General features: G+C 48.7%; 2 protein-coding genes across 2 annotated transcripts in view; both read right to left on the bottom strand.

The window, feature by feature from the left end:
- The window catches only part of TARS2 (threonyl-tRNA synthetase 2, mitochondrial), a 38,263-nt gene extending 30,846 nt beyond the window's left edge, over positions 1-7,417 (bottom strand). Inside the window, exons 1-4 of the mRNA XM_063145719.1 lie at positions 7,272-7,417; positions 5,264-5,454; positions 3,635-3,758; positions 1,707-1,831 (exon numbers count right to left, since the gene is read on the bottom strand). Of these exons, the coding sequence (XP_063001789.1) occupies positions 1,707-1,831; positions 3,635-3,758; positions 5,264-5,454; positions 7,272-7,337 (506 nt within the window). The 5' untranslated portion in view covers positions 7,338-7,417. The remainder of the gene's footprint in view (positions 1-1,706; positions 1,832-3,634; positions 3,759-5,263; positions 5,455-7,271) is intronic.
- Positions 7,418-18,028: 10,611 nt separating this feature from the next.
- RPRD2 (regulation of nuclear pre-mRNA domain containing 2) overlaps positions 18,029-24,763 on the bottom strand; it is a 49,184-nt gene continuing 42,449 nt past the window's right edge. Inside the window, 3 exon segments of the mRNA XM_063145709.1 lie at positions 18,029-21,786; positions 21,788-23,985; positions 24,453-24,656. Coding sequence (XP_063001779.1) covers positions 21,271-21,786; positions 21,788-23,985; positions 24,453-24,656 — 2,918 coding nt within the window. The 3' untranslated portion in view covers positions 18,029-21,270.

The raw sequence follows: 24,763 nt of genomic DNA, 5'->3' as shown, positions 1-24,763 counted from the left end.
ACCAAACAGGCACAGGGTGGAGTAAAACTAACAGTGTAAAAGTCAGATCAAAATCAAGTTTTAAAAGCTTTAGAAAAAAGAAAAGTTTTGAGCTGAGCTTTAAAAACTGCGATTGAACTTGTAGTTCGCAAATGTTCTGGAAGAGCGTTCCAGGCGTAACGGGCAGCGGAAGAAAATGGACGAAGCCGAGCAAGGGAAGGAGAGACCCTTGGGCAGGTGAGAAACATGGCATCAGAGGAGCGGAGAGCACGAGCGGGGCAATAGGGTGAGATGAGAGAGGAGAGACAGGAAGGAGCTAGACCGTGAAAAGCTTTGTAGGTCAACAGGAGAAGTTTATATTGGACTCTGAGGTGAATTGGAAGCCAATGAAGAGATTTCAGAAGTGGAGTAACATGGTCAGAGCGGCGAGCCAAGAAGATGATCAGAGCAGCAGAGTGGTGAACAGAAACCAACGGACTGATGTGAGAAGAAGGAAGGCCAGTGAGAAGAAGGTTGCAGTAGTCCAACCGAGAAATAACCAATGCATGAACAAGAGTCTTGGCAGAAGAGACAGACAAAAAGGATCGAATCCTGGCAATATTATACAGGAAAAAGCAAAAGGATTTAGCTACTGCCTCAATATGAGGAATAAAGGAGAGCGAGGAGTCAGATATAAAGCCAAGACTACGAGCTTCCTTGACTGGAGTAAGCGTAACATCATTGACAGTAAGAGAGAATGAGAGATGAGGAGAAGGTTTAGGAGGAAAAACAAAGCAATTCAGTCTTTGCCATATTAAGTTTCAAACAACAATGAAGCAACCAAGCTGAGATATCTGAAAGACATACCGAGACACGGTCATGAATATCAGGAGATTGTTTTAAGTACAACTGCTTTCTGGATGTTGGTGTGGGTGTATTTTGGTAGGCCCAGTTTCTAAATGTTTTCTGTATATATTTTTGCTGCGATGCCGGTAACAGATGTGACTAACGGAATAATTGTGACCTTTCCCTGCCGCCATAGTGCTTTAATTTCAAGAGCCAGTGGTGTATATTTCCCCCCTTTTCCTCTTCCTTTTCTACCACATTTTTGTCATTAGGTATTGCTATGTCAATGAGGTACGTGCGTTTTTCTTTTTTGTCTATAGCTGTTATGTTTGAATGATTACAAGGTATTGTCTTGTCCTGTTCTGTCCCAGTATATTTCATGGTCTGCATTTTCCAAGATTGTTTTGTATAAGGATGCATAGGGTTGCATCCTTATACAAATGCAGGTTGTTTGATGAGGTTGGATTTGATGGCCAGTTGTTAGTGAATTATTTTTGTAGCTGTACTGTGCCTGTCTGTATAGTCCATTCCTGGCAGGATTTTACACCTTCGTTACATGGTCTATTGTTTCTTGGAATTGATGACATTTCCGACATATATCTGTTGTTACACTGTTAACTTTTATTATGTATTTTTGGTAGCTCTCGGGTTGTTGTTGTTATTATTATTATTATTGCTGTTTTATTATTGCTAATTTGATTGCGTTCCTACCATTTTCTTGTGTTTTTATCGCTTTTAATATTGTATCGGTTCCGGGTTGTATTTTTGAACGCTGTCCTGAAAAGTGGGCAAGAACTACTTTAAATCAATCAATGAGCAAATAAATAAATAATTATTAATTCATAAAAACGAAACATTAGTAATGTTCGATTGCTGCCACGAGCACCGCGCGTCCAGCTTACCTTTTCTGATCCAGGTACATGTCATAGAAGAAGCCATTTTCAGTGCTGGGGCCGTGACACAGGAGGGCGCCGTAGAAACGCTCAGCAGCGGCCCCAAGGATGTGGGCACTGGAATGCCAGAAGAGCTGGGGAAGAGATGGGGGGAGAGGTTATGGGATGGCGAGGCCTGGTTAGAAGGGCATTCCTGGATCCTTGGCAAGAGATTAAAAAACACACATCAGGGGCGGTCCGTGGGCAACAGCTGCCACAAACCAAGATGGCGGATGACGGATGGCGCCCAGGAAGAAGCCCTCAAAGAACTCCCCTCAGCAATATTTATTTATTTATTTATTTATTACATTTTTATTCCGCCCAATAGCCGAAGCTCTCTGGGCGGTTCACAAGCTCTCTGGGCGGTTTTGCCTTTAGTATCATTCCCTCAAGTGAGCAGTCTGGCTTTATTTCCTGGAGTATGGACTGGTTTGATCTTCTTGCAGTCCAAGGCACTCGCAGAATTTTCCTCCAACGCCACAGTTCAAAAGCCTCTATCTTCCTTCGCTCCGCTTTCCTTATGGTCCAGCTCTCGCAGCCATAGGGTACTACGGGGAATACTATTGCTTTAACTATGCGGACCTTTGTTGTCAGCGTGGTGTCTCTGCTCTTAACTATTTTATCAAGATTTGTCATTGCTCTCCTCCCAAGAAGTCAACGTCTTCTGATTTCCTGGCTGCAGTCAGCGTCTGCAGTAATCTTTGCGCCCAGAAATACAAAGTCTGTCACTGCCTCCACGTTTTCTCCCTCTATTTGCCAGTTATCAATCAAGCTGGTTGCCATAATCTTGGGTGTTTTTTTGAGGTTTAACTGCAACCCAGCTTTTGCACTTTCTTCTTTCACCTTCACCTTCATCATAAGAATTTAGATCAGGTTTTTTGTGAATAAGTCCAGCCGGCCCGATTCAGAAAGGATATACTTTTTGTTTCCATGCAATAACAAGACTGTCATATCGGCTCTGGCCAACTTCGATCTTACAGCCCAAATGTATAGAGCAAAATTTCTGACGTTGCCTGTATGATTTGTTTTAATAATAATAATAATAATAATAATAATAATAATAATAATTCTTACTCGCCTCTCCATTTGATCGAGGCAGGCAACAACAGTAAATATAAAATACATAAAACTGAATTAAGAACATAATATACATTGTTAAATCATCCTAAAAACATTCTAAACACATCCTAAAATCCCCCTGGATAGGCCTGCCGGAAGAGATCAGTCTTTATAGCTTTCTTAAATGCTTAAAGACTGTTAAGTTGATGAATCTCCTCCAGCAGGGCATTCCACAATCTGGGAGCAGCAGAAGAAAAGGTCCCCTGGGTAGCATTGTTTTAATTATGCTTGTGGTAACCATTGATTGAAACCATAAAGCTTTATTATGACTAGATTACTACTAAGGAGGAGATTTTTCAGGTAGCCTGAACCCAAGCCCCAGAGGGCTTTAGAGCTAATAGACACTATGAATTTAAGACATATTGAATTTTAGAGCTAATAGCAGGCATTTTGAATTTTGCCCGGAAACAGACCAGTAGCCACTGAAGGTGTTCAAACAAGGGAGCTGCGTTGCTCTTTGTCACCAGCCGGGTCGACAGTGTGGCTGCAGCATTCTGGACCAGCTGACATTTTCAAACACTCTTCAAAGGCAGCCCCAGATGGACCACATTGCAGTAGTCCAACCAGGACGCGCAACTGTGGCCGAATCAGACACCAGGATGGGCGCAATTGACGCACCAGCCCTGAGGATGTTGACAGATTTCTTTGGAGGACTGCCTTAAAACCCCTGCGTTCTGGGACGACGAAGCGTCCCCCTGCTAACTCCACACCATCGAAGATTCGTGCAAAGCCCTGTCCCCCGCTGCCAAATGAGCGGATGCAGGTGAATTAAGACTCACCGCTTGCCCCGCCTGAGAATCAAAATCCACGAATTCCACGGTGGCGTCGGCCTCCAGCGGGCGGTCCAGGTCATGCAAGTGCCCGTTCACCCGTGCCGTCACTGCCCGCTTGGCCAGACTCTGGCTGAGACAGCAGAGGAAAGTCAGGACGCATCACGGATCGGAAACAGCCCCCCAAACAGAAGGAGACGTTTGCAGCACACAATAACAACATCCCGCCTGTTCAGACAACACACTACACCATGGCTAGGCCACTAACCCTTTTGCAGCAAATGGCTGGTGAGCAAGTTTAAACCATGGTTATGTAGCCAACACAGATAGGAATGGTTCACACAGCACGCATAGTGTTTAGCTCAAAAATGTTTAAGCACAGGGCTTAGGGTGTCATCTGAACAGGGTAAGAACATCAGAAGAGCCCTGTTGGATCAGACCGAGGATCCATCTAGTCCAGGACTCTGTTCACACAATGGCCAACCAGCTGTCGACCACGAACCCAAAAAGCAGGACATGGTGCAATAGCACCCTCCCACCCATGTTCCCCAGCAACTGGTGTACACAGGCTTACTGCCTCGAATACTGGAGATAGCATATAACCATCAGGGCTAGTAGCCATGGATAGCCTTCGCCTCCAGGAATTTATCCAACCCCCTTTTAAAGCCATCCAAATTGGTGCGCAAAATGGTAGCAACTTCCATAGTTTCACTATGTCTTCTGGGTAAGGGGATCCACACCTTGATTACCACCTAAGGAGGTTGTGAGCTCTCCCACACCAGAGGCTTTCATGAGGCAGCTGGTGCGCCATCTGTCAGGGATGCTTTAGTGTGGATTCCTGCATTGAGCAGGGGGCTGGACTCGATGGCCTTGTAGGCCGCTTCCAACTCTACTATTCTATTCTCTCAAATGGAATTTGGCCCTTGTGCTGAAAGAAGTTCTGCCCTTCTGGATGTATTCATTGATTGAATCTGTTTAGGTTTGCATAGTAAAAGTATGGACATCAGGAAAAACTTCCTGACTGTTAGAGAAGTACAACAATGGAACCAGTTACCTAAGGAGGTGGTGGGCTCTCCCACACAAGAGGCCTTCAAGAGGCAGCTGGACAAGCATCTGTCAGGGATGCTTTAGGGTGGATTCCTGCATTGAGCTGGGGGTTGGACTCGATGGCCTTAGAGACCCCTTCCGACTCTACTATTCTATGACGTGTATTTGGTCTCCCAGCTTTTGCACTTCCTCTATCCGCAACCGAAATGGTTCAAGTAACTCCTGTAAGTCTTAGTTACTGCCAGTAAAGAGCTTTAAGCTCAACTATGCTGGAAGTTTTTGGTGGGTTTTGCTCCACCCCTTCACCTTCGGCCCCGCCCACCGCTACAAGCGCTCTTCCAAAACAGAATTCAGCCCACGGACACCGGATCGTGACCAATCATCCGCCAATCCTGGAGTATCCTGAAAACTCCGAATTGACTACCCCCCCCAAGGAGAAGGCAGGACCTCAGATCCCGCCATTGTGAGCGTCCAACACTTTTCCACCACGGCCAACAGCCCCCCCGCTTCGCCCCAAATATTTTGCCAACAACGCTCGAGAGGAAACCCCTTGGAAGAGAGAAAGCGCGGGACGAACGCTAAAACACTCACCTGATCTGCAAGGCCACCTGGTACGGCGTGGATGCCCAGGCCTCTCCTTCAATTTGTTTGCTGCCTGGCAGGGAAATCCAAATCGGACGCTTCTCTTTACGGGTTCGCTCAGCGCAGCGCTCCGCAGCGGCGGATCTGAGCCTCTCATAAAGGGCCAAACGCTCGTCGATGTAGGAGGGGAGAGCACCTGCCTAAGAGACAAGACACCAAACAGTTTAATAAAAATTCAACGGTCGGGGAAGAGGTAGGAAAGGATACTGAGAGACCGATTCTGGCCCGCTTGCATGGGCTGCCTGTACGTTTCCGAGCCCAATTCAAGGTGCTGGTTTTAATCTATAAAGGTTTACATGGCTTGGGACCACAATACCTGACGGAACGCCTCTCCCGACATGAACCTACCCGAACACTACGCTCAACATCTAAGGTCCTCCTCCGAGTGCCTACTCCGAAGGAAGCTCGGAGGATGGCAACAAGGGAGAGGGCCTTTTCGGTGGTGGCCCCTAAATTATGGAATGATCTCCCCGACGAGGCTCACCTGGCACCGACACTGTTATCTTTCCGGCGCCAGATCAAGACTTTTCTCTTCTCCCTGCAGTTAACATATGCTGAGTTTTTAACTGACCACAGAATAGTTGTTTTAAACAGATATTGTTGTTTTTATCCTTTTGAGGGTTTTAAATTTTTGTATATTTGTTATTAATGTTCACTGTTTTTAACCTTTGTAAACTCCCCAGAAAGCTTCAGCTATGGGGCGGTATATAAATGTAATAAATCATAGAATCATAGAATAGCAGAGTTGGAAGGGACCTACAAGGCCATCGAGTCCAACCCCCTGCTCAATGCAGTGGGTTGGATAATAAATAAATACTGCAACTAGATACGTGAAAGCCTGAGAAAAACAGGACTAATTCAGAAAAAGCCATTTCTTTTCCATCTTCCCCCCACCCACCCCCAGGACTGATTTTCTTTTTTCCCCAAAAACGGGAAAAAATTAAACTGCATTGGATGATAAAATATTTTCTTTTAGAATTTAAAATAAAGTATTTATATATTTAGCCTTTCTAAAAACTATGTAATAAGAACCCTTTTTATAAACGACTAGAAATGTAAAACATATGGAAATAATGTGAACAAAATAACCTACCGCCCAATGAAGATGAGACCAGGATACTGAATCATACAGGCCCCCTTCAGAAGACACCTTAAACCACGGCTTTAACCACAGTGGTTAAGCCAGAAAGCCAGGCTGAGTTCAGAAGACACCTTAAACCATGGCTTTAACCACAGTGAATAAAGCAAAAAAGCCTTATTTGCTGTGGTTAAAGCCATGGTTTAAGGTGTCTTCTGAACACAGCCCGGCTTTCTGGCTTAACCACCCTGGTTAAAGCCATGGTTTAAGACGTCTTCTGAACAGGCCCACAGAGATACAACAGGAGCATCCTGAGAAGGCGGACACTTTGGGCTTTTGCCTCGATTTCCCACAAGTGCGCGTGCCCCAGGTTTGGGTAATGGCGCGTTACAGGCATGGGAGTGCCGTTATAAAGCAATAAATGTTAGAAGATGTTGTCTGCTGTACTGGCTAAATAAACTGAAGGTGAACTTTAAAAGATTATTATTATTATTATTATTATTATTTATTTATTTATATAGCACCATCAATGCACATGGTGCTGTACAGAGTAAAACAGTAAATAGATTGGGGGGGTGGACCTTTGAGTGCGAAGAAAGGAAAGTCGTGTGCATGGGGAAAGGCTGCAGTTGCTCGCGAGTAAGGGACAGGCCTTCTTGACCTGCCCAGGCACAGAGCTCCTCACCTGTTGAATGCCTGTTGGATACTGAATCCAACAGGAGCCTTGCACCCAGTACAAAACCGAGGAGCGACCAGAGAGAAAGGCAAAGGCCGCCAGAAGGATGGGATATCTGCACACACACACACACACACACACACACACACACACACCCCAAAAAAAGATATAGACAAGAATTTTTAAAAGAAGTGAAAACAGACCCTGTAGGTCCTGCAGAGATGGCTCTTCCCAGCCCAGATCTTCCTCCAGGGCCAAAGAATCCTCATCTTTTAGGAAAGACACGTGTCCAGCCGTCAATTCCCACGTGCGGAAGCGCTGCCCACCTCGCATCCCTCCTGACCTGCAAGCTGGCTGCGACTCCAAAGGCAGGAGCAGGCTGCGTGGGCGGGGCGCGCGCTGATTGGCCGGCTCTGCAAAGAGGAAGAGAGTGCGGATTGGTCGCGGGGCCGGCCAATGGGCTTCCACCTCCTCCTCCTCTGGAAGCGGTCCCGTCCTTTTGTTCTTCCCTCCTGCAACAAAAACCCGGGCACATTAAGTTCCGCCCCCCGGTTTAGAGCGCCGCAGTGGCTGCATGACCCAAGATGCAGTCTCACCCCCCACCACCACCTCCAAAAGCCCCCGCTTCCCATGCAAAACTGGGGGGGGGGGAGTAATGTTTAGATTGCATGCGTGTATGGTTGCCAACTGACCAGATACAGAACTGCTCTTGTGCCTTTTAAAAACCCGCTGCTGGGATGTGCAGGAAGCAGCCGGCCAAGGCTTTTCCAGAGCAGGGAGATGAAAAAGCACCCACGCACCCACCCACCCGCCACTACCACGCAATCCTGCCAAGCCGCAGAGCTACAGGGGCCAGTTGAAAAGTTGGCAACCCAGCAGCCATGGTGGCAGGCGATGCTTGGAGGGAGTGGGGCGGGGGAGCAGAGCCGCTCAGAAATTACACAAAGGGAGAGGATTGCATACAGACTCGTTTGAGGGCGGGGGGGGGGGGGGGAACACACACACAACCAAGTAAATCAAGGTATAAATTCAACAGGTGTAGCTGCTTCCAACATTGCGTGCCCCGTGCTGGGAAAGCTAGGAAGGTCTGCCTGTTTTTGCAGCTCTTAAAGGGACAGAAGTCTTTCTGTGAAAGGCGATTATCTCCCCACCCCCACCCAGCTCCAGAAAATCCAATAAACCAGATTACCAGTGCTCACATACAAGAGACAGCAAAGAAAGGGCAGCTCATTCAGTATAATCACACTTTAAAAAGTAATCAGGGAGACCCTTCAACGCATATCCTAGCCATTTGCTATCTTTCCCCCTTCTTTTAAGACATCAATAAGGATACTGCTGTTTTTATGCTTCTTATGTTTTTAAACTTTGTATATTTGTTCCTAATGTTTACTGTTTTAAACTTTTGTAAACCGCCCAAAGAGCTTCGGCTATGGGGCAGTATATAAATGCAATAAATAAATAAATATCAATCCATACAATTTGTTGCTGCAATCCACACTCCAATTGTATCTAATATTAATGGTGTATCAACACGCAATTGATAAATCCATCCCAAGTGAAGCATTTCTAAATTCCATTTACTTTTCAGTGGGCAAATGAAGCATAGGACTTGTATCTCTTCTGCTGGAACCAATGTGATTTACAAAGGGCTTACTAGGACTGTATTGCATTTTGCTCCTTTTGCCGGGGGAAGGAATACTGTAAATTAAAATTAAAATGTATCCCTTTGCCCCACCCCCACCCCACAAAAATTATTCAGATTTTGTTGTCTTTTTCCGGTTTGAATGGCCAAATCCAATAAACCTGGCTCCAGGTTCCACACATTTCGTAAGAACGTAATGCTGGATAATCTAGCATTAGATAGATGGATGGAATCCATCTATCTATTCCAAGATTCTGTTCACACGTGGCAAACCAGATATCGTAATGGGAAGTCCATGGGTGGGACATGCACACATCCTGCAACTGGTATTCAGGGTCATACTGCCCCTAATGCTAGAGATTTGATATCACCATCTTGACAAATAGGGTACTAAAATTACTCAGAAGTTGTGGTTTGTTTGCTCTGTCTTAAGAATGCCTTATAATTACAATTTTAAAAATAACAATACAAAACTTGAAGCACTGACCTGGCTTTTAGGATTATTTTAAGTTTTATTGAAATGTTTGCACATATAGTGACAGCTTGCTTACTTGGAAGCCCTACTGCATTCAGTGGGGCTTGCCCTTGGGTAAACATACATCAGAGGAGCAGGGCCCTGCAGCCCTGTCTTCAGATGTAAAACCAAATGTGGTTAACGAAACTTGCTCCCATCTAAAAAGTACAGGCTTACCAGGCAAGGTTACTGCCTCTGTGTATTGGTACCCATACGATGGTTGCTGGCGCATCACCAAAAAGAGGACACAATTTGAATGACATTTGTATTTGCAAGTGTGTGTGTGTGCAGGCGGAAATGTAGAAAAAATAACTAAAAAGTAAATAAAAAGCAATACATGTCGCCATAATGAAGTCTGACCAGGTGAGCTGTGGGTCTGCTCAGTCTCCTGTCCAGGCGCCAACTGTGGAAAGGGAACTTCAAGGCCCTGCTCTCCCGCCTTATACTTATCTTTAAACCCCTCAGCCCATCCAACAGTGGGACACCTTCCAATAAAGGACTGTCCCCTGTAAAATAGGACACCTGACAACCCCACACTCCCAGCTTCAAAAAGCCCCAGATGAGAAGAAAAATAAAATACACCTATCTGTCAATTTTTGGAAAAGGTGAGTAAAGAAAACAAGGTCAGGATCACTTATTTACATTTTCCACTTAAGTTTCCCAAATACCTTTTAATAACAAAAGAAATACATGTGAAAAAACCAGCGAAATTAGGGCCAGCATTCGCTACAGAACTTAATAAAGAGGCTCCTTGCAGATAGAATACCACCTTGGCAGCTGGGACAGGAAGCTGTATCCCAAACCTGGGATACTGGCTGAAATATACTAGCCCAATACCTACTTTTTAAAAAGCAAGGTTACATCTAGCGGCATTGGCAAGTTGTAAATAACTACCTAGTATCTCTGAAGACCCTCCTTTAGGGTCAAAACGCATTTGGTGTTTTTTTTTAAAAAAAAAAATCCTTGACTTTGAGTCTTTGAATGGGTTCCTAGTATTTGTTGATGTGTTTTTAAATGTCAGACTACACAGCCCTACAGTGGCAATATACTTTTTTCTGCACTAGTGAAACTTATTAATGTATTAAAAAGCTTTTATAATACTTATCCACTTTTGTAGTATATGTGAACACGGATAGTGATACGATTTGACCCTTTCTCTTACTTTATTGTCTTCACTTTAAGTAGGGTGACCATATTTGGGAAACCAAAAAAGAGGACACCTAGTGTGTGTGTGTGGGGAAGCAGCTTTCTGAGTCCTGCAGAAAGTACGTGATTCCCCCGCCACCTTAAAGAACCCGATTGGAGTGGAGGAGGGGAAAGGATTTCATTCTGCACCACCACCATCCACTCCAATTGGGGCCTTTTCTATAATGTCCACGAACGACCCACTTTCCCCTTTAAGGCCTCAATTGGAGCTCGGGGTGAGGGAATGATGTGCCTCAAGAGAGCATGTCATTCCCTCCTGCCATGCTAATGGCAGCCTTAAAGAGGAAGGTGTGTCATTCCAGGACATTATTGAAAATTATAGAAAATCCCCCCTGACACCATGGAAAGAACAAATACCAGGACAAATCCGGGGAAATCCTGACAGTTGGTCACCCTACTTTAAGGGGCCTGGATAGCTCTTTTGCTTATCTAAGCATTTTGAGCTAAACATTATGGCTTAGCATGTCGTGTGAACCATGGTTTAGTGTGTCATGTGAACCATTCCTAACCATGGTGGCTACATAACCACAGTTTAAACACGCTCACCAAACATTTACTGCAAAAGGGTTAGCTGTTTTAACCATGGCTTAGCGTGTCGTCTGAACTGGCCCATGGTATGACTTCCATTAGAAACCATTAACTGGGCTGTCTACAGAAAACTCAAATCCCTTTGCTTGAAAAAAACAATAACCAGTTTGGGTTGCTAACTTTCCTAAGCCAGTTATGGAGACATTAACACAGCCTTCCTCAACCTGGGGCGCTCCAGATGTGTTGGACTGCATCTCCCAGAATGCCCCATGGCTGGGGCATTCTGGGAGATGCAGTCCAACACATCTGGAGCGCCCCAGGTTGAGGAAGGCTGCTAACACGTCCATCATAACAAATGTTTTCAGGCTGAAAAAAAGATAGAGTGACTATTATTTTTAATCCTTTCAAAGCGATGAAAGCAGATGGAAAGAAAGGTTGCTCTTAGTAACATGCCCACACACATCTTTCACCTCTGGTTAAGCAGATTTGGCAGGGGGTTGCGGTTTCCAATCCCTGCGAAACCTGTTTGATCCCAGACACCAGGAAATGTTAGAACATCTGCCAAACCCTGTTCGACTCTTTTAAAAAAACCCTACAGGCCTAACATGGGTCACTCTTTTTTGTTAATGATTTCCAGAGGGGTAGCCAGGCAATGTGGCAGTAAAAGCTCTTTGCTGGTTTTACTTTTTGGCGGTGGTGGGATTTGATTTGCATATAGCCAAGGGCAGGCCTTTCAACTCTGCTGTGAATCTTCTCTTCCTCATGCCAGGTTTGAGCCACACCGGCCTGTTTAAGCGCAGCAACTGCTAAATCCCTTCTGTAAACCGCCCAGAGAGCTTCAGCTATGGGGCAGTATATAAATATAATTAATAAATAAATAAATTCTGCTGCTGCAAGAAACGATGGGCCAGCAAGAATTGCAGTGGAGGGAGGTACCCATATGTCAAGGAAGAAATTGCAATGAGAGAGGTACAGCATGCCATTAAAACAGAAGCCTGGTTGTTACCTTGGCAAAAGGCAATGCAATTATCCCCAGTGTTGGTAAGTGTAAAAACACACACACACACCCCAAAAGAAAATGCAAAAGCAGGCATCGCGTGATGATAGGATGCGAGAGTCGCCAGTCTTGCAAAGAGCCTTTTAAAGATTCTGTTCACGCGATCAAAGGAAGCCAGCCAATCTAGGCCGAGGGCATGTGCCTACTTAAAAACAGCGTCAAAACAACTCGGCTGGGGCTGCTCCCTTTCAAGCAAACCAGGGAGCTGGTGCTCCAATTCACATGGAAGAGAACCAGGGCTGGTCTCTTGCAGCACACACATTTGGTCGGCTTGCACGATTTGTAGCCTTCCCACCCACCCCCAAAAAAGAGGTTGCACGCAAGCAGGATGAATGAATCTCATTTGAATGGGGGAATCTGCTCTTCCACAAAATTGGAGCATAAGAGCCCTGCTGGATTAGATCAAGGATCTATCTAGAACCGCCCAGAGAGCTTCTGCTATTGGGTGGTATAGAAATTAAATAAATAAATAAATAAATATTGGCTGACCAGCTGCCAATGGGCAACCCACAAGCAGGACGTTAGTGCAACAGCACCCTCCCGCCCATGTTCCCCAGCAAAAAGTGTACATAAGCATGCGGTCTCTGATACTGGAACATGGGTGCACTCACTGTGTGGAATGGGCCCAGTTTCCAGAAAGGGGCAGAGCTTTCTTAAAAGTGCAACACCTCCCTATCCCCCGCAAAAAAATAACAAACCCCCCCCCCACAGTGGACCAGGTTCCTTAGCTAGAGATGCCACAGACATCAACGCACCCGACTCAGTCTCCCATTGTCAAGAGATTTGCCACAGAAGCAAAGCTTACGACTCACTCTTACAGGCCCAGCATCGCTCCCACGACCCTCGCTTAAATCCGATCTTGTTCAATCGATTTCCATCTCACACACACACACACACGGGTCAAGTCAATGATTTAGTGAGCTTATAGCATCATAGTAATGGCTTGAGAACAGAAGTTATCACAAAACACACCCCACTCGCAGAGCGTCAGCAGCATCTCAACCACAAGGCCCACATCGCAATTTTCCCCAGGGCTTTTCTCCTTCCAACACTTTCTCTCTCTCGTCACCACCTTCACCTCGGTCTGGTAAGGAGATTCTTATGAGAGCAAGGGCCTGTTCAGACAACGCACTGAGCCATGGCTAGTCTAACTCTTCTGCAGCAAATCGTTAGTGAGCATGTTTAAACTATGGTTATGTAGCCACAGTGGTTAGGAATGGGTCGCACACCATACGAAGCCATAACGTTTCGCTTAAGATGCTTTACCATTGGTGCCTTAGTGTGTTGTCTGAACAGGGTCCAAGTCAGCAAGTTGGGACCAGGTTACCGGAGAGCATCACTGAGGTCGTTGGAGGGTATGCTCCTGGTGGTTCCACGTGGACCGACTGGAACCCACCAGGAGCAGAGCCTTGCGTGTGGTGGCCCCTCCTCTGTGGAACTCTCTGCCTCTGGAGGTCAGGCAAGCACCAACACTACACTGCTTCCGGTGCATCTTGAAAACAACTGTTTCGAGAAGCCTTCCTTAACTGACCAGCCACTGTTTCTCCGGGCCCTTTGTTTTTAAATTGAACAATTTTAATTTGCTTTTTATCTTCTTTATTGTTTATACCTATGTTCACCGCTCTGGAATCTGTTTGATAACTGAGCGGTATATAAATATTGTAAATAATAATAACTAAACATAGTCAGAGATGTTTGTGCGACAAGCTGGAGGCTGCACCGTCACACAACCCACAAAACACTTCAGGGCATTACAAATACATACTATCAATCTCGCTGCCACCACCCACTCCGGCCCGCTTCCTTGCAAACCAAGGCAAAAGATGGAAAGATCTTATGGGGATTTCTCAGCAATGGTCACCACACCAATTCAGTGGTTAAAAGCCCTCTAAATCAGGAATAGTAAACATGTGGTCTTTCAGATATTGGATTGCAACTCCCATCATGAGCGACTGTGATGGCTAGGGCAATGGGATTTGCAGTGCACCGACATTTAGAGGACCACATGCCCACCCCACACCATAGGAGTCACTTGCTACTTTCTCATCAACACACCCAAGAACAGTCCTCTAAAGAGTGCTCAAGGCCTAGCACATGTGTGCCCTTTCGATGTGCATGCAACTCAGCATCAGGACACAGTGACCAGTACCTGAATACCCTCCCCTTCCGGCAAGCTTAATATTACTGCCACGTGTAGCAGCCTTCCGGAGACGCGCAACGGTCAGTTCTTTTTCCTGCTATACGTTCTGGAGAAACTCCAACTGCAAAAAGGCGCACAGACGCTTTTGCTTAGTGCAATCCGATGCATGCCTACTTAAAAGTAAATCATTCAATGGGATTTAGTCCTGAGTAGGTAAGGTTAGAAGTTTAGTGGCTTTAAAAAAAAAAGGTTGTTGGATATTGCTATCACTTTAAAAAAAACTTCACCAGCTGCCTTGATAAAAGGGGCATGAAGCATTTTTGATCAAGGTGGGCCGGCTGCACAAGCAATGAGCCCATGGAGTGGAAAGCCATTGAGAAGTAGACCCAGGGTTCCAGAGGAAGCCCATGAGGCTGACAGCTTTTCTGCTTGGTGATGGGAGATGCAACTGAGCATGTGAGTCTCCTCAACTTGCCCCTTGAGGCAATACAACCCAGATCTCCTTGTCTTATGACCGTAAGAACCATAATATGGATCATGCCAAAGGCCCATCTAATCTGCCCCCTCCAGTATGACGTGGCAGTCACCGCACAGGGGCCAGGACACTTAGAGCAGCCACGCCGGATCAAGCCAAAGGTTCATGACATCTAGCGTTCTGTTCACACGATGTCCAACCAGCTGCCTGCAGGGAACACCCCCCCCCCCCAAAGCAGGGCATGAGAACAATTGGTCTCTCAGCAACTGGTACAGAGACAGCATAGAGCTACCAGAATTAGTAACCATTTATATCCTCCTCCTCCTCCTGTTAATGAGGCCCAGTATTTAATTACATGCTGCATAAAGAACTTCCTTTTAATCTGCCCTGAATCTCTCACCATTCAGCTTCATGGGACAACACATTATAGGAGAGCCATGCTTGAGGCCGGGCAGCCGTTAGGTACAGGAAATGTTGCCCAATGGTTTTACACTGTCCCAAGATTGAACCGGGATCCAATCGGGCCCGAACGACAGATCAAAAATAGACAAAATAATTTTTGAAAGCACAGCAGGGAGAGCATTTGAGTGCCAGTGGGATGGAGCCGAAATGCTTAGCCCACAGGGGGGAAACGTTAGCCATATACAAGTCAGGTCCCAGTGCTAGCCTTGGTGTGGAATTGTATGCAGGCCTCCAATGGATGCTGGTTTCTGCTTGGCCAGCTCTACAAGGGACTTGTCCTTGCTGGCCGCTCCATCATCAGCTGCGGACGTTTAGTCAAGCCCTAGGCAATCTGCTGGTCCAGTGAAGTTAGGTGGCCACCCACTGACACGTCCCTAGTCTCGTTGTGACCACCCTAACCTTTGGAAGGGAAGAGGCCATGAGCAGGGGAGCTTTGGACGGCCTTTGGAATCCCAGCAAAGCTCCTTTAGCAGCCATTGCCAACGGAGGCAAAAGTGCTGCTTGCTCAGAGCCAAACTCCCAACACGGCTCAAACCAAAGTTCACGGACGGCGTTTGCCTCTCCCGCCCACTGCTGGAGCTTTCCCTGCAACGACAGAACTACCCGACCCGCAGCATTTCGATGCCCTCGAGCCGTAAGAGAGGGCATGTTGGTGGGGTCACTTACTTAACGTTCCAGATAAGGTCTTTCTGCTTGACAGTGCACTGCTTAAAAGGGGGGGGAAAAAAGTCAACACTCAACTTCTTGACCGTCCTCCTGCTGCAAACCTGGTGAGAAGGACTGCTGCCTTTACAAGCCAAGATGCTGAAGTCAGCAGCACAGGCGGGGAAATCCAGGCCTCCCTTCCCCCTGAAAGGAATTCCCAGGGCAACCTTCCCAGGCCCATCTAATGCACACTTACACAGGAGACAGACCTATTTGGTGTATCGCGACGCCCGAGACCTGCGACAACTCTCAAAACATAAAAGTAGGGTGGAGGGGAAGTCAACCAATATGGTGCCTAAAGACATGAAGCATTTGTTTTGCCAGGGTGATAAATTGAAGGCCGTTTGTCCCATTAGATGCAAACGGAGAAATGACTTAAGCTCTGATATTTTGAATATATGCCTTTTCCCCCCTTTCTCTGCCAACAGCCATGAACTCACTTAGAAGGGCTGCACAGAGTAAGGGCTACTTCAGTGCCTGTGGGCAGAAAGGAAACCGCCCAGAGAGCTTGTGAACCGCCCAGAGCGCTTCGGCTATTGGACGGTATAAAAATGTAATAAATAAATAAATAAATAAATAAATGGAAACACACAAGCATACACTTCCACATACACACACACACATGCTACACACAGAACTGCACCTACTGCATGAAGCGGTGGGGCTTAGGCCACACGCAAAACGGCACGCGTGGACGTGACTCAATTCGGCGCCTGCCTCGCGTCTCGAGGGGCGAAAAGAAAACTCTCGCCTCGTTGACGTCAGGGGAGATATCAACGAAAGCCAACGATCCTACACTAGGAGTTTTTCAGTTCCACCAGGGAAAGTAGGATTCAGGGCTACTTTTCCCCGCGTTTCTCGCTCAGTTTGAGCCACAAGCTTCAAACGTCAACACACAGCAGCAGCGGCCATGGGCGGGCTCAGCTAGCTTTGAGTGCCCGTCTGGTTCCAGCAAGAGCACACACCTGGGAAGAGAGCCCCCAGCATCTCCAATAAGCTTTCTAAAAAATGTCCCAGCCGCCACTTTAAGCCAGAGTGTTCTAACAGCCGTAACATTAGAATCATAGAATAGCAGAGTTGGAAGGGGCCTACAAGGCCATCGAGTCCAACTCCCTGCTCAATGCAGGAATCCACCCTAAAGCATCCCTGACAGAGCGTTGTCCAGCTGCCCCTAGGGTGGGAGAGCCCACCACCGCCCTAGGTAACTGGTTCCATTGTCGTACTGCTCTAACAGTCAGGAAGTTTTTCCTGATGTCCAGCTGGAATGTGGCTTGTTATTCCGCATCCTGCACTCTGGGAGGATCGAGAAGAGATCCTGGCCCTCCTCTGTGTGACAACCTTTTATGAAAAACACAAAAGAAAAGTGGAACGGGGAGAAAAACAGGCCAGTGAACTTGTTTACAGTCTGGACAAACAATTGAACCCCCCCCCCCCAAAACCCCACACCCCTCCACTCAATTTCAATTTGTTTCAGCATTATCAGATACTGCAGAGTAGGAGTGGCGAAGGTGTACGGCCTCATTGCTCCTACAGTCCTTCTATTATCACCCCACGGCACATTGGAAACCCCCGCCCCCCGGCCTGGCCCCATCGGATCAACGCCAGGCCGACCGGCCCGTTGAAGCTGTGGGAAGGTGAGGAAATGGTTCCGAGCCCTTTTCGCCTAGAAATGGAGGCCACACCAAGTCAAGAACACTTTATTAGTATGCAATACAAAAATAAGGGAAGGCAGGGCGGCAGGCAGGCAGGCAGCGGCTGGGATCTCAACCATCGAAGTGCTGCACTTCAAAAAGGCTTCCATCCGGAGGCCGCCTTCCAAAGAGAAAGATGCACAATCGAGAACAGTCAACACTTCCGCAAAACGTCGCCTGCAGGCCTTTGAAAACGGACGGCGCGTCTCCCCCCACCCCACCCCTTTAAGCAGCAGGCCCCTCCACATCTCCTCCGGCTGGTCGCTCGGTTGACAGCGAAGCGATCTTCCGGCTTTGACTGCAGGCTGCGAAGCAGGGACAAGCTGGGTCCGGCTCTTCAGGCGTATTCTCAACCTTATACACCTATTGCACACTTAAAAGAGGGCTTTATTTACAAGAAGAATATCAAAACATTCAAACTAGTTATTTTATTCAATGGATTAATGTACAATTCAAGAGACGGTCTGCAGCGGCTGGAGGCTGCATTGCCCCAAAGCGACTCCGGTTCTCCCCCACCCCCACCCCGCCCCCGCCCTGCACAAGAAAACACTTGAAAATAAATCCAAGCCAACAAATATTCAACTTTTTTTGCTCTTTTAAACAGGCACAAAAAATAAAAAGCACACCAATTATTTACAGTGTCTTCAAAATGGCAGCCCTGCCGCTGCCCACTTCTGCGTCATCCCCGTGGGTTTTCGCCCGGGCGGCTGCTCCCTCTTTTCAAGGGCAGCGGGTTCTGGGTTTGCTCACGTTGTCTGAAACCTGGTTTTCCCAACCCGGACAGCGTTCCACGGGCGAAGTCTACTCTGTAAACATGCTGCGTGAGCCCAAACGAGAGAAGAACTATTTTCCTGGGCTATGCTAATCTAGAAAGGCCAAAATGTGCATCTGTAGCAGCCTTCCCTAGCCTGGAGACCTCCAGCTCTGTTGGACTACAGCTCCCATCTTTCCCAAGACAGCATGACGGGAGTTGTAGTCCAGGTCACCAGGCCAGGGAAGGCTGATCTATGGGGATTTTTGGGGTGGGTGGGGTGGGGTGGGGAGAACGCCTATTGAGAAGACTGGCCCGTCACCCCGCAGGGATGGCCTTTTCAAACGACCCAATAAAACCTTCGTTAGAAATTATTTCTGTCATCCATGACCATCGAGAGTTGTACCAAGTGTAATACTTTAAACCCTGCCTCTGCGTTTCCAAAACAGCTGGAAAGCGGCGTGCGGTTTGCTTTCCTCTCTTAGGAAATTCTGTCCTTCATAAGAGACACTAATGTTTTCCTTAAAAAATACACGTTTATTTCTTTCCATTTTTCTCTCTCTTTATCAGGTGAAATACAAAAGTAACAGCAAAGTAAAGGGAAGGGGAAAAAAAATTCAGACAGGAAGATCCCTTCCTGCCCAACAAACTAACTGGCTTTTTTGTTTTTCTTTCTATTTTTTTTTTTTTACACACATATGTACATTGCTGCCATTAGTTAACTGTGAACATTTTAAAGTAAAAGCACAAAATCAGGTATAAAAAAGAACAGGGGAGTGGGGGAAAAGACATGGAACTTCACCGTTAAAATATTTTTGCCTTTTTACAAGTTACGTTCTTTTTTTCAGTTCTTGGCTTGGAAGATGCCCAAATGGCACTCCAGATCTGATTGCAAAAAGCCATTTTCCGATTTTACGTGGCAATCTTGAGCAGCAGTAGCAATTGGGTGTTTTCGTTACCTCCGGATTTTTCTTTCCTTTCCCCCCCCCCTTTCTTTTTAAAAAGAACAAAATCGCCGCTAAGAGAGCAGCAGAAATAAGAAATTTCACATTCTGTATCCTAGAAAGGAAGCAAACAAATGAAAGCAAACAGGCTTTGTCTGTTCAATATTGGTTTCAATCCTTTGCATTCCGAAGCCTGTCTTTTAAAAATAAAATAAATGAAAATGAAAATATCGGTGCAAGGTGAGGGCGTACTCCACCAGAAAGATCTCCTGTGCAAGTCCCACTGAAAAGTTTCAACAGGGGCTGACGTGGGAGAAGTCTTTGGTAGATCACACCTTTGATGACTTGTGTGGCGCGTAAGAAGTTATTTTCCTTTTCTTCTCTCCCGCCCCAGCTGCTGAAACTAACCCTCCCAGATGTCTAAAGAAACACGTATCAAGAATTACAGAAGTCATGCAATTAAGTGGGGGAAAGGAAGCTGTACAAAGTAGCCACGGTGCTGGCTTTCTTGTGCCACGCAGGCAAACGTGTTCGCGCTCTACAGCAAGCACACTGGGTCAAGCCAAGGAGACGCCCTATGCTGTTAAACTGGTTTATCAGGGGGGCACCCCGCCATCCTCAAGGACCTTTGGAGACTTTAAATTTTAGAGAGGGGGCATTAATCACAAATCGTCTCACATACATTTATGTAGCCACCTTGCCCAACTGGGTGGCCTCCGGAGAAGCTGGACTTCAATTCCCATCAACTCACACCAGCCTGGGCAGTGAGCGTGCTGGCTGGGGTGATGGGAATTGTAGTACAACACACCTGGGGTACATCGGTTTTGAGGAAGAGGGACAGAGTGAAATCTTAATGGACATGTGCTGATTGCTGTGGAACTTGGGTTAGGCTTTGGCATTCTCCAAAACGAAATTATGCGGCGAACCAAACTTAACCGTCAACTAGGGGAACGGAGAAGCAGGAGTCCAGCATCATTCGGGAAGCCTTGGCCTTTTAAGATTGCCTCTTCTGCAACGCCTAGGGGGAAATGTTGGATTTAACGAAAAGACAACCGACATAAATCCAGGACCTTTGAAATCCATCCGACGTATAAAAGTGGCGCATCTATGTATTTTTACGACGATTTTCGCTTTAAAACGCGCGTGCACACGTTATGCAATATTACTTTTAAGAAATGTGCAGCACGGCAAAATATTCCGAACTTAAAAATGCAGCTTTCTGGTAGCCGAAAAGAGGGCATGTGTGTGTGTGTGTGTAGCTATTGAGAGAATTCCAGTTTCCACGAAAAGTTTGTCTATGGCCACAGTTGCGTTGAGAGAGGCAACTCAGAGCTGGCTTCAGGAGGGAGGGCACAGAGGCAGAACATGCGGGCGGGGAAGAAGTGGGCCAGGCGAAGTCAAATTACGCTACCACAGCTTTCTGGTCCTCACCCCAACTGAGAAATGCACGAGAACTTTTATGAACCTGAAAGCAGTGCAAAAAGAAAAGAAGGAAAGAGGGGAAACACCCTACCCAACCTTCCTCCGCCTACGGCTGGCTCGACCCACGGGAAAACCAGAAAAGAAACGCATCAGAGAAGAAGCAACACATGCCGCTGAGGAAAGGAATGGGAAGATTTGTGACAGAGAAAAGGGGGAAAAAAGAGGCGGCAGGAATGGGAAGCCGTGGACCTTTTTAAAAAAATCTTCCTTAATAGGTTTGAAGGAGTCCCAACTTGGCTTTTTAAAAAATCCTGCGTTCGGTGAAGTTTTTGTAGCTACTGATTATTATTATTTTTATTTCAACAACCACCTTACGATTAGTTTTTTAAATTATTTTGCAAAAAACCAAACGAAAACCACCCCTTCAACTTACTCTCCCTTATAATTGAGGCTGACGGCTAAAAAATACAAACGAAACCCATGAAACCAACAGAACAATATATATATATAGGTTGTATATATATTGTAGTATAGAACATACCTTAATTGACAACGAAAAAAGTTGCGGGGCCCCTTTAAGGGGCAGGGGGGGAGGGGGAAGAATAAAATGGAAGTGAAAGCGCCACTCCCCCACTGCTCTCTAGAACGTTCCGGAACACCTTCATTCAGTACCTGGGAGGGAAGAAGGGGCGTTTTGGTGCGAAGAAGGGGGGGCCCCGGGCAAAGGGGGGGCGAGGCCGTTTTAAGCTGTTAAAGGGGTCCCTGTTTAAGAAAAGCTCCCTGGGTCGGAAATCCGGCCTCGGGGTCCTCAACCCCAACCCGCCTCGGTTTGTGCCGTCTCGGTGAGGGGGGACCGAGGGGCCGATGTTAAGGGCGGCCACGAGCGGATCCCTCGACAGGGCGGCCAGGCCAATGCTCTCGCGAGCTCGGCCGAGCGACTGGCCGCCGCCGTGATCGCGCTGCGGCTGGGCTGCTTGGTCCCGGGCTGCTCCCGGCGGCAGGCTGAAACGCTCTTTCACCGTCCCTTGGTGGACCGCCCCATGCTCCGAGGCCAGGGGGGGAGCCGGAAACGGGAGGCCGCGGTCCCCGGGCGGGGGCGGGGGGCTGGAGAAGGGACCGCTGCCGTGCTCCACGGGAAGCGGAGGGGGCGGCTGGGTGGGGAAGGAGGGGGGCGGGGGGGGGAGGGACGCCGTGAGGCAAGGGGCGTGGGGAGGAGGCTTCCTTCGAGAAAGGGCCGGCGTGGTCCACCGACGGCATCCGCGGAGGGGGGACCGAGTGGTCCCGAGGGAAGAGGGGACCCAGATCCTTTGGCGGCAGAGGCTGAGGCGCTGCGGGAGGCGGGCCCATTTGGTCCCTGGGGAAGGAAGTCCCGTGCTCGAGGGGAGGCGGCGGGACGTGGCGGTCGAAGGCGGCGCTGAAGCTCCCGGCCCGGAAGTTGTTGACGTTCTCCTGAAACGGCGGCACGCGGTCCTTGTACTGGGGCTGGAAGCCTGACACACCGCTGCTCCCGCCGCCGCCGCTCCCGGTTCCCACGGCCGGCATCTCCGCTGCGCTCGAAGGGCCGTTGTCGAAGGTGCTCCCCGCGCTGCTCAACTCAAACCACCCTGCTCTGTTGGTCTCCCGCCCGTGGCCTCTATTTCCTTTCCCGAGGACTCTGATGGACTCTACCGTCTGAATGGGCTCGCCAGACATCCCCCGACTGGACGCGTTGTGGTAGCCCAGGGTTTCTATGGGGGCTCCCTTCTCCTCGGTGCTGTCGGGCAAGTCTAGGCAAGACGACGACACCCGGGTCTCGATCCGGTAATGCTCCTCTTGCTGCTGCTTCTGTTGCTCTCCTCCCGCGGAGAGCCCAGCCTGGCCCAGGCCGGCGCCATCGCCGGCGTTGCCTTTCGGGCCCTGGCCGAAATGCTTGTTCTCCTCGGAGGGCTTGCGCGACGCGTTCTTCAGCATGTTCTTGAACTCGATGGTGGACGTGGCCGAGATGGAAGACACGACGGGCTTCTCCGCGTTGGACGTCGGGAGCCTGCTGGCCGGGGACATCAGCGCGTTCTGGGGGGAGAAAAGTGACCGGTGGGGAACCAAGTGAGGAGAATCCGGGTACTGCTTCTGCGACAGGCCGGAGTGGGGCATGGATTTGGACAAGCTGTTGTGATTGGAATCGGGCGGGAAAAAGACGTCGTTCTTGCTCGGCGTGGGGGAGGCGTCCGAGCCGGAGTCGCTCGCTCGTAAGTTGTAGCTTCCGTACACGCCGGGAGGGGACAAGGGATCACTGCTTTCGCTCGGGTCGTGGAGAGGCCTCATGGACTGCGGGAAGGGCGATTTCAAGCCAAAGCCCGGAGCGCGTTGACTGTAGCTGGACATAACCGGCTGGTACTCCAGAGACTCGGGGAGCTTACCGGATTTCAGGATGGATTTGGCCGGCTGCTTCTCCAGGTTCACCAAGGCCGATGGCGGAGGGCCGGAGTAATCGAAGTCACGGTAATCCTCGTCCTCCTGGAAGGAGGTGTCCGGATAGAACTTCTCCTGAGGGGAGTCCATTAAGGAGGACGGTAACTCAATGCCGTCGGAGGACTGTTTATACATGCTGGCCGGGGAGTCACGGCTTAGGCTGAAAGACCTGTACACCGAATTCGACAGTTCTTGGGGGTAGCCGTCGTCCCGGCTCTGAAGAGGCGACCTCGTACTGCTTGGAGTAGACGAGCCGGGGCTGATGATCTTCGAGAGCAGCGACATGGTGTCGAGGTTGCTGGACGAGGGCTTGTCCATCATCTCGTCCTGGGTGGGCGTCCCGCTCCGTTCGTCGCGGACGGGCGTCCCGTCTATGCTGTCCATGGAAGTGCTCGTGGGCCCGCGGTTGAAATCCGCCGACGCCGAATGGCTTTCGGGCAGCATGCCAGATCCCAAGTTGCTCAAGATCGGGATATTGAGATTTAAGCCGCTGAACCCCGGGTTCCCCTTTAAGAAGTTGTGTATCTTCATCTCCAGACTGGGAGATGTGGGCTCAGCCTCCAGCTTGGTCTCCGAGATCTCGGAAGACTGATTCATTGGGTTCTCCGCTGGCTGCAGGGAAGGGCTGCTGGCCTGGGCGCCGGCGAACCCCAAGGAGTTGGTCGGAGGCTTAAAACTGGTGCCGGGGAGCCCCGTGCTATGCCCAGCAGGGACCTTGTTGACCGATGTGGAGGAAACCTCGGCAGAGGAGGAGGAATTTGGCGAATAACCAAAACTCTGGGGTACGAAGGATGGCAGGTTAGACGAAACATTCCTGCCCTTCCCAGAAGGAGCCGCGGTCGTGTTGGCAGGCGAGGGAGATGTGCTCTGGGATGCCATCTCACTGGGCTGGGCAGAGTTCCCGGCAACGCTCTGAAGGAACGAGGACAAACCTGAAGTGGGAAAGGAACAGCTTAAGTCAGGCAGCGAGGGAACCGCTGCCAAAGAGCACCAACGCGCAGCTTTCGACGCTCTTCCAGCAAATCCGGGCCCCATTTTATCTCGCTGTTTTTATCAGCATATTCTGCCACCCTTCAATGGCTCTGCGGCTGTGCCCGAAGCCTCAACCTGCAGAGCCCCAGGGGCGCTTTGCCGCAACGTGGCTTCTGTCTTGTGTGCAGCCCTGGAGGGTAGTTTCGAAACACCGGGGGTGGAGGTGGGGGGGGGAATCAAGCTGGCAACTTTCCAGCTTGGCACAAAGCGAAACTCTGCTCCATTTTAAGCCTGGGGCTCTTCTTCAGGAGAACAGCCTGTGCCAGCCAGCTCAGCTTGTTTATTCTAGCAAGTCTGCTGATACTTGGCACAGCTTCAAGCAGCTAACCTGACAACCGGCACCACCTCCAGCGGCCCGTTTATTTACCTTGCAAGCCCGGCCCAGATTGGGACTGGGTCTTGGAGAGCACAGACAGGATACTCTCCGGGGTGATCTCCACTTTGGAAAGGATATTGGCCAAAGGGTTTGGAGGTGCGGACAGGGGCCCTGTAGCCGGGGTCTTCAAGCCACCCGTAAGACTCATTGGGCTTGTCGGGGTCCCGGGAGAAGGTCTCGAGGCAGGACTGACACCTGAGGAGGGAGGGAGGGAGGGAGGGAGGGAGGGAGAGGGGAGAAAAGGTTGTACAGGTTAGGCATGTGCAGAAGGAACCCGCTGGGCAGAAGAGCCAACCTTTGGC

Source organism: Elgaria multicarinata, chromosome 21 (genome assembly GCF_023053635.1).
Source record: "Elgaria multicarinata webbii isolate HBS135686 ecotype San Diego chromosome 21, rElgMul1.1.pri, whole genome shotgun sequence".
Lineage (NCBI taxonomy): Eukaryota > Metazoa > Chordata > Lepidosauria > Squamata > Anguidae > Elgaria > Elgaria multicarinata.
Note: the sequence above shows the minus strand (reverse complement) of the source record. Positions and strands in the feature narration are given on the sequence as shown.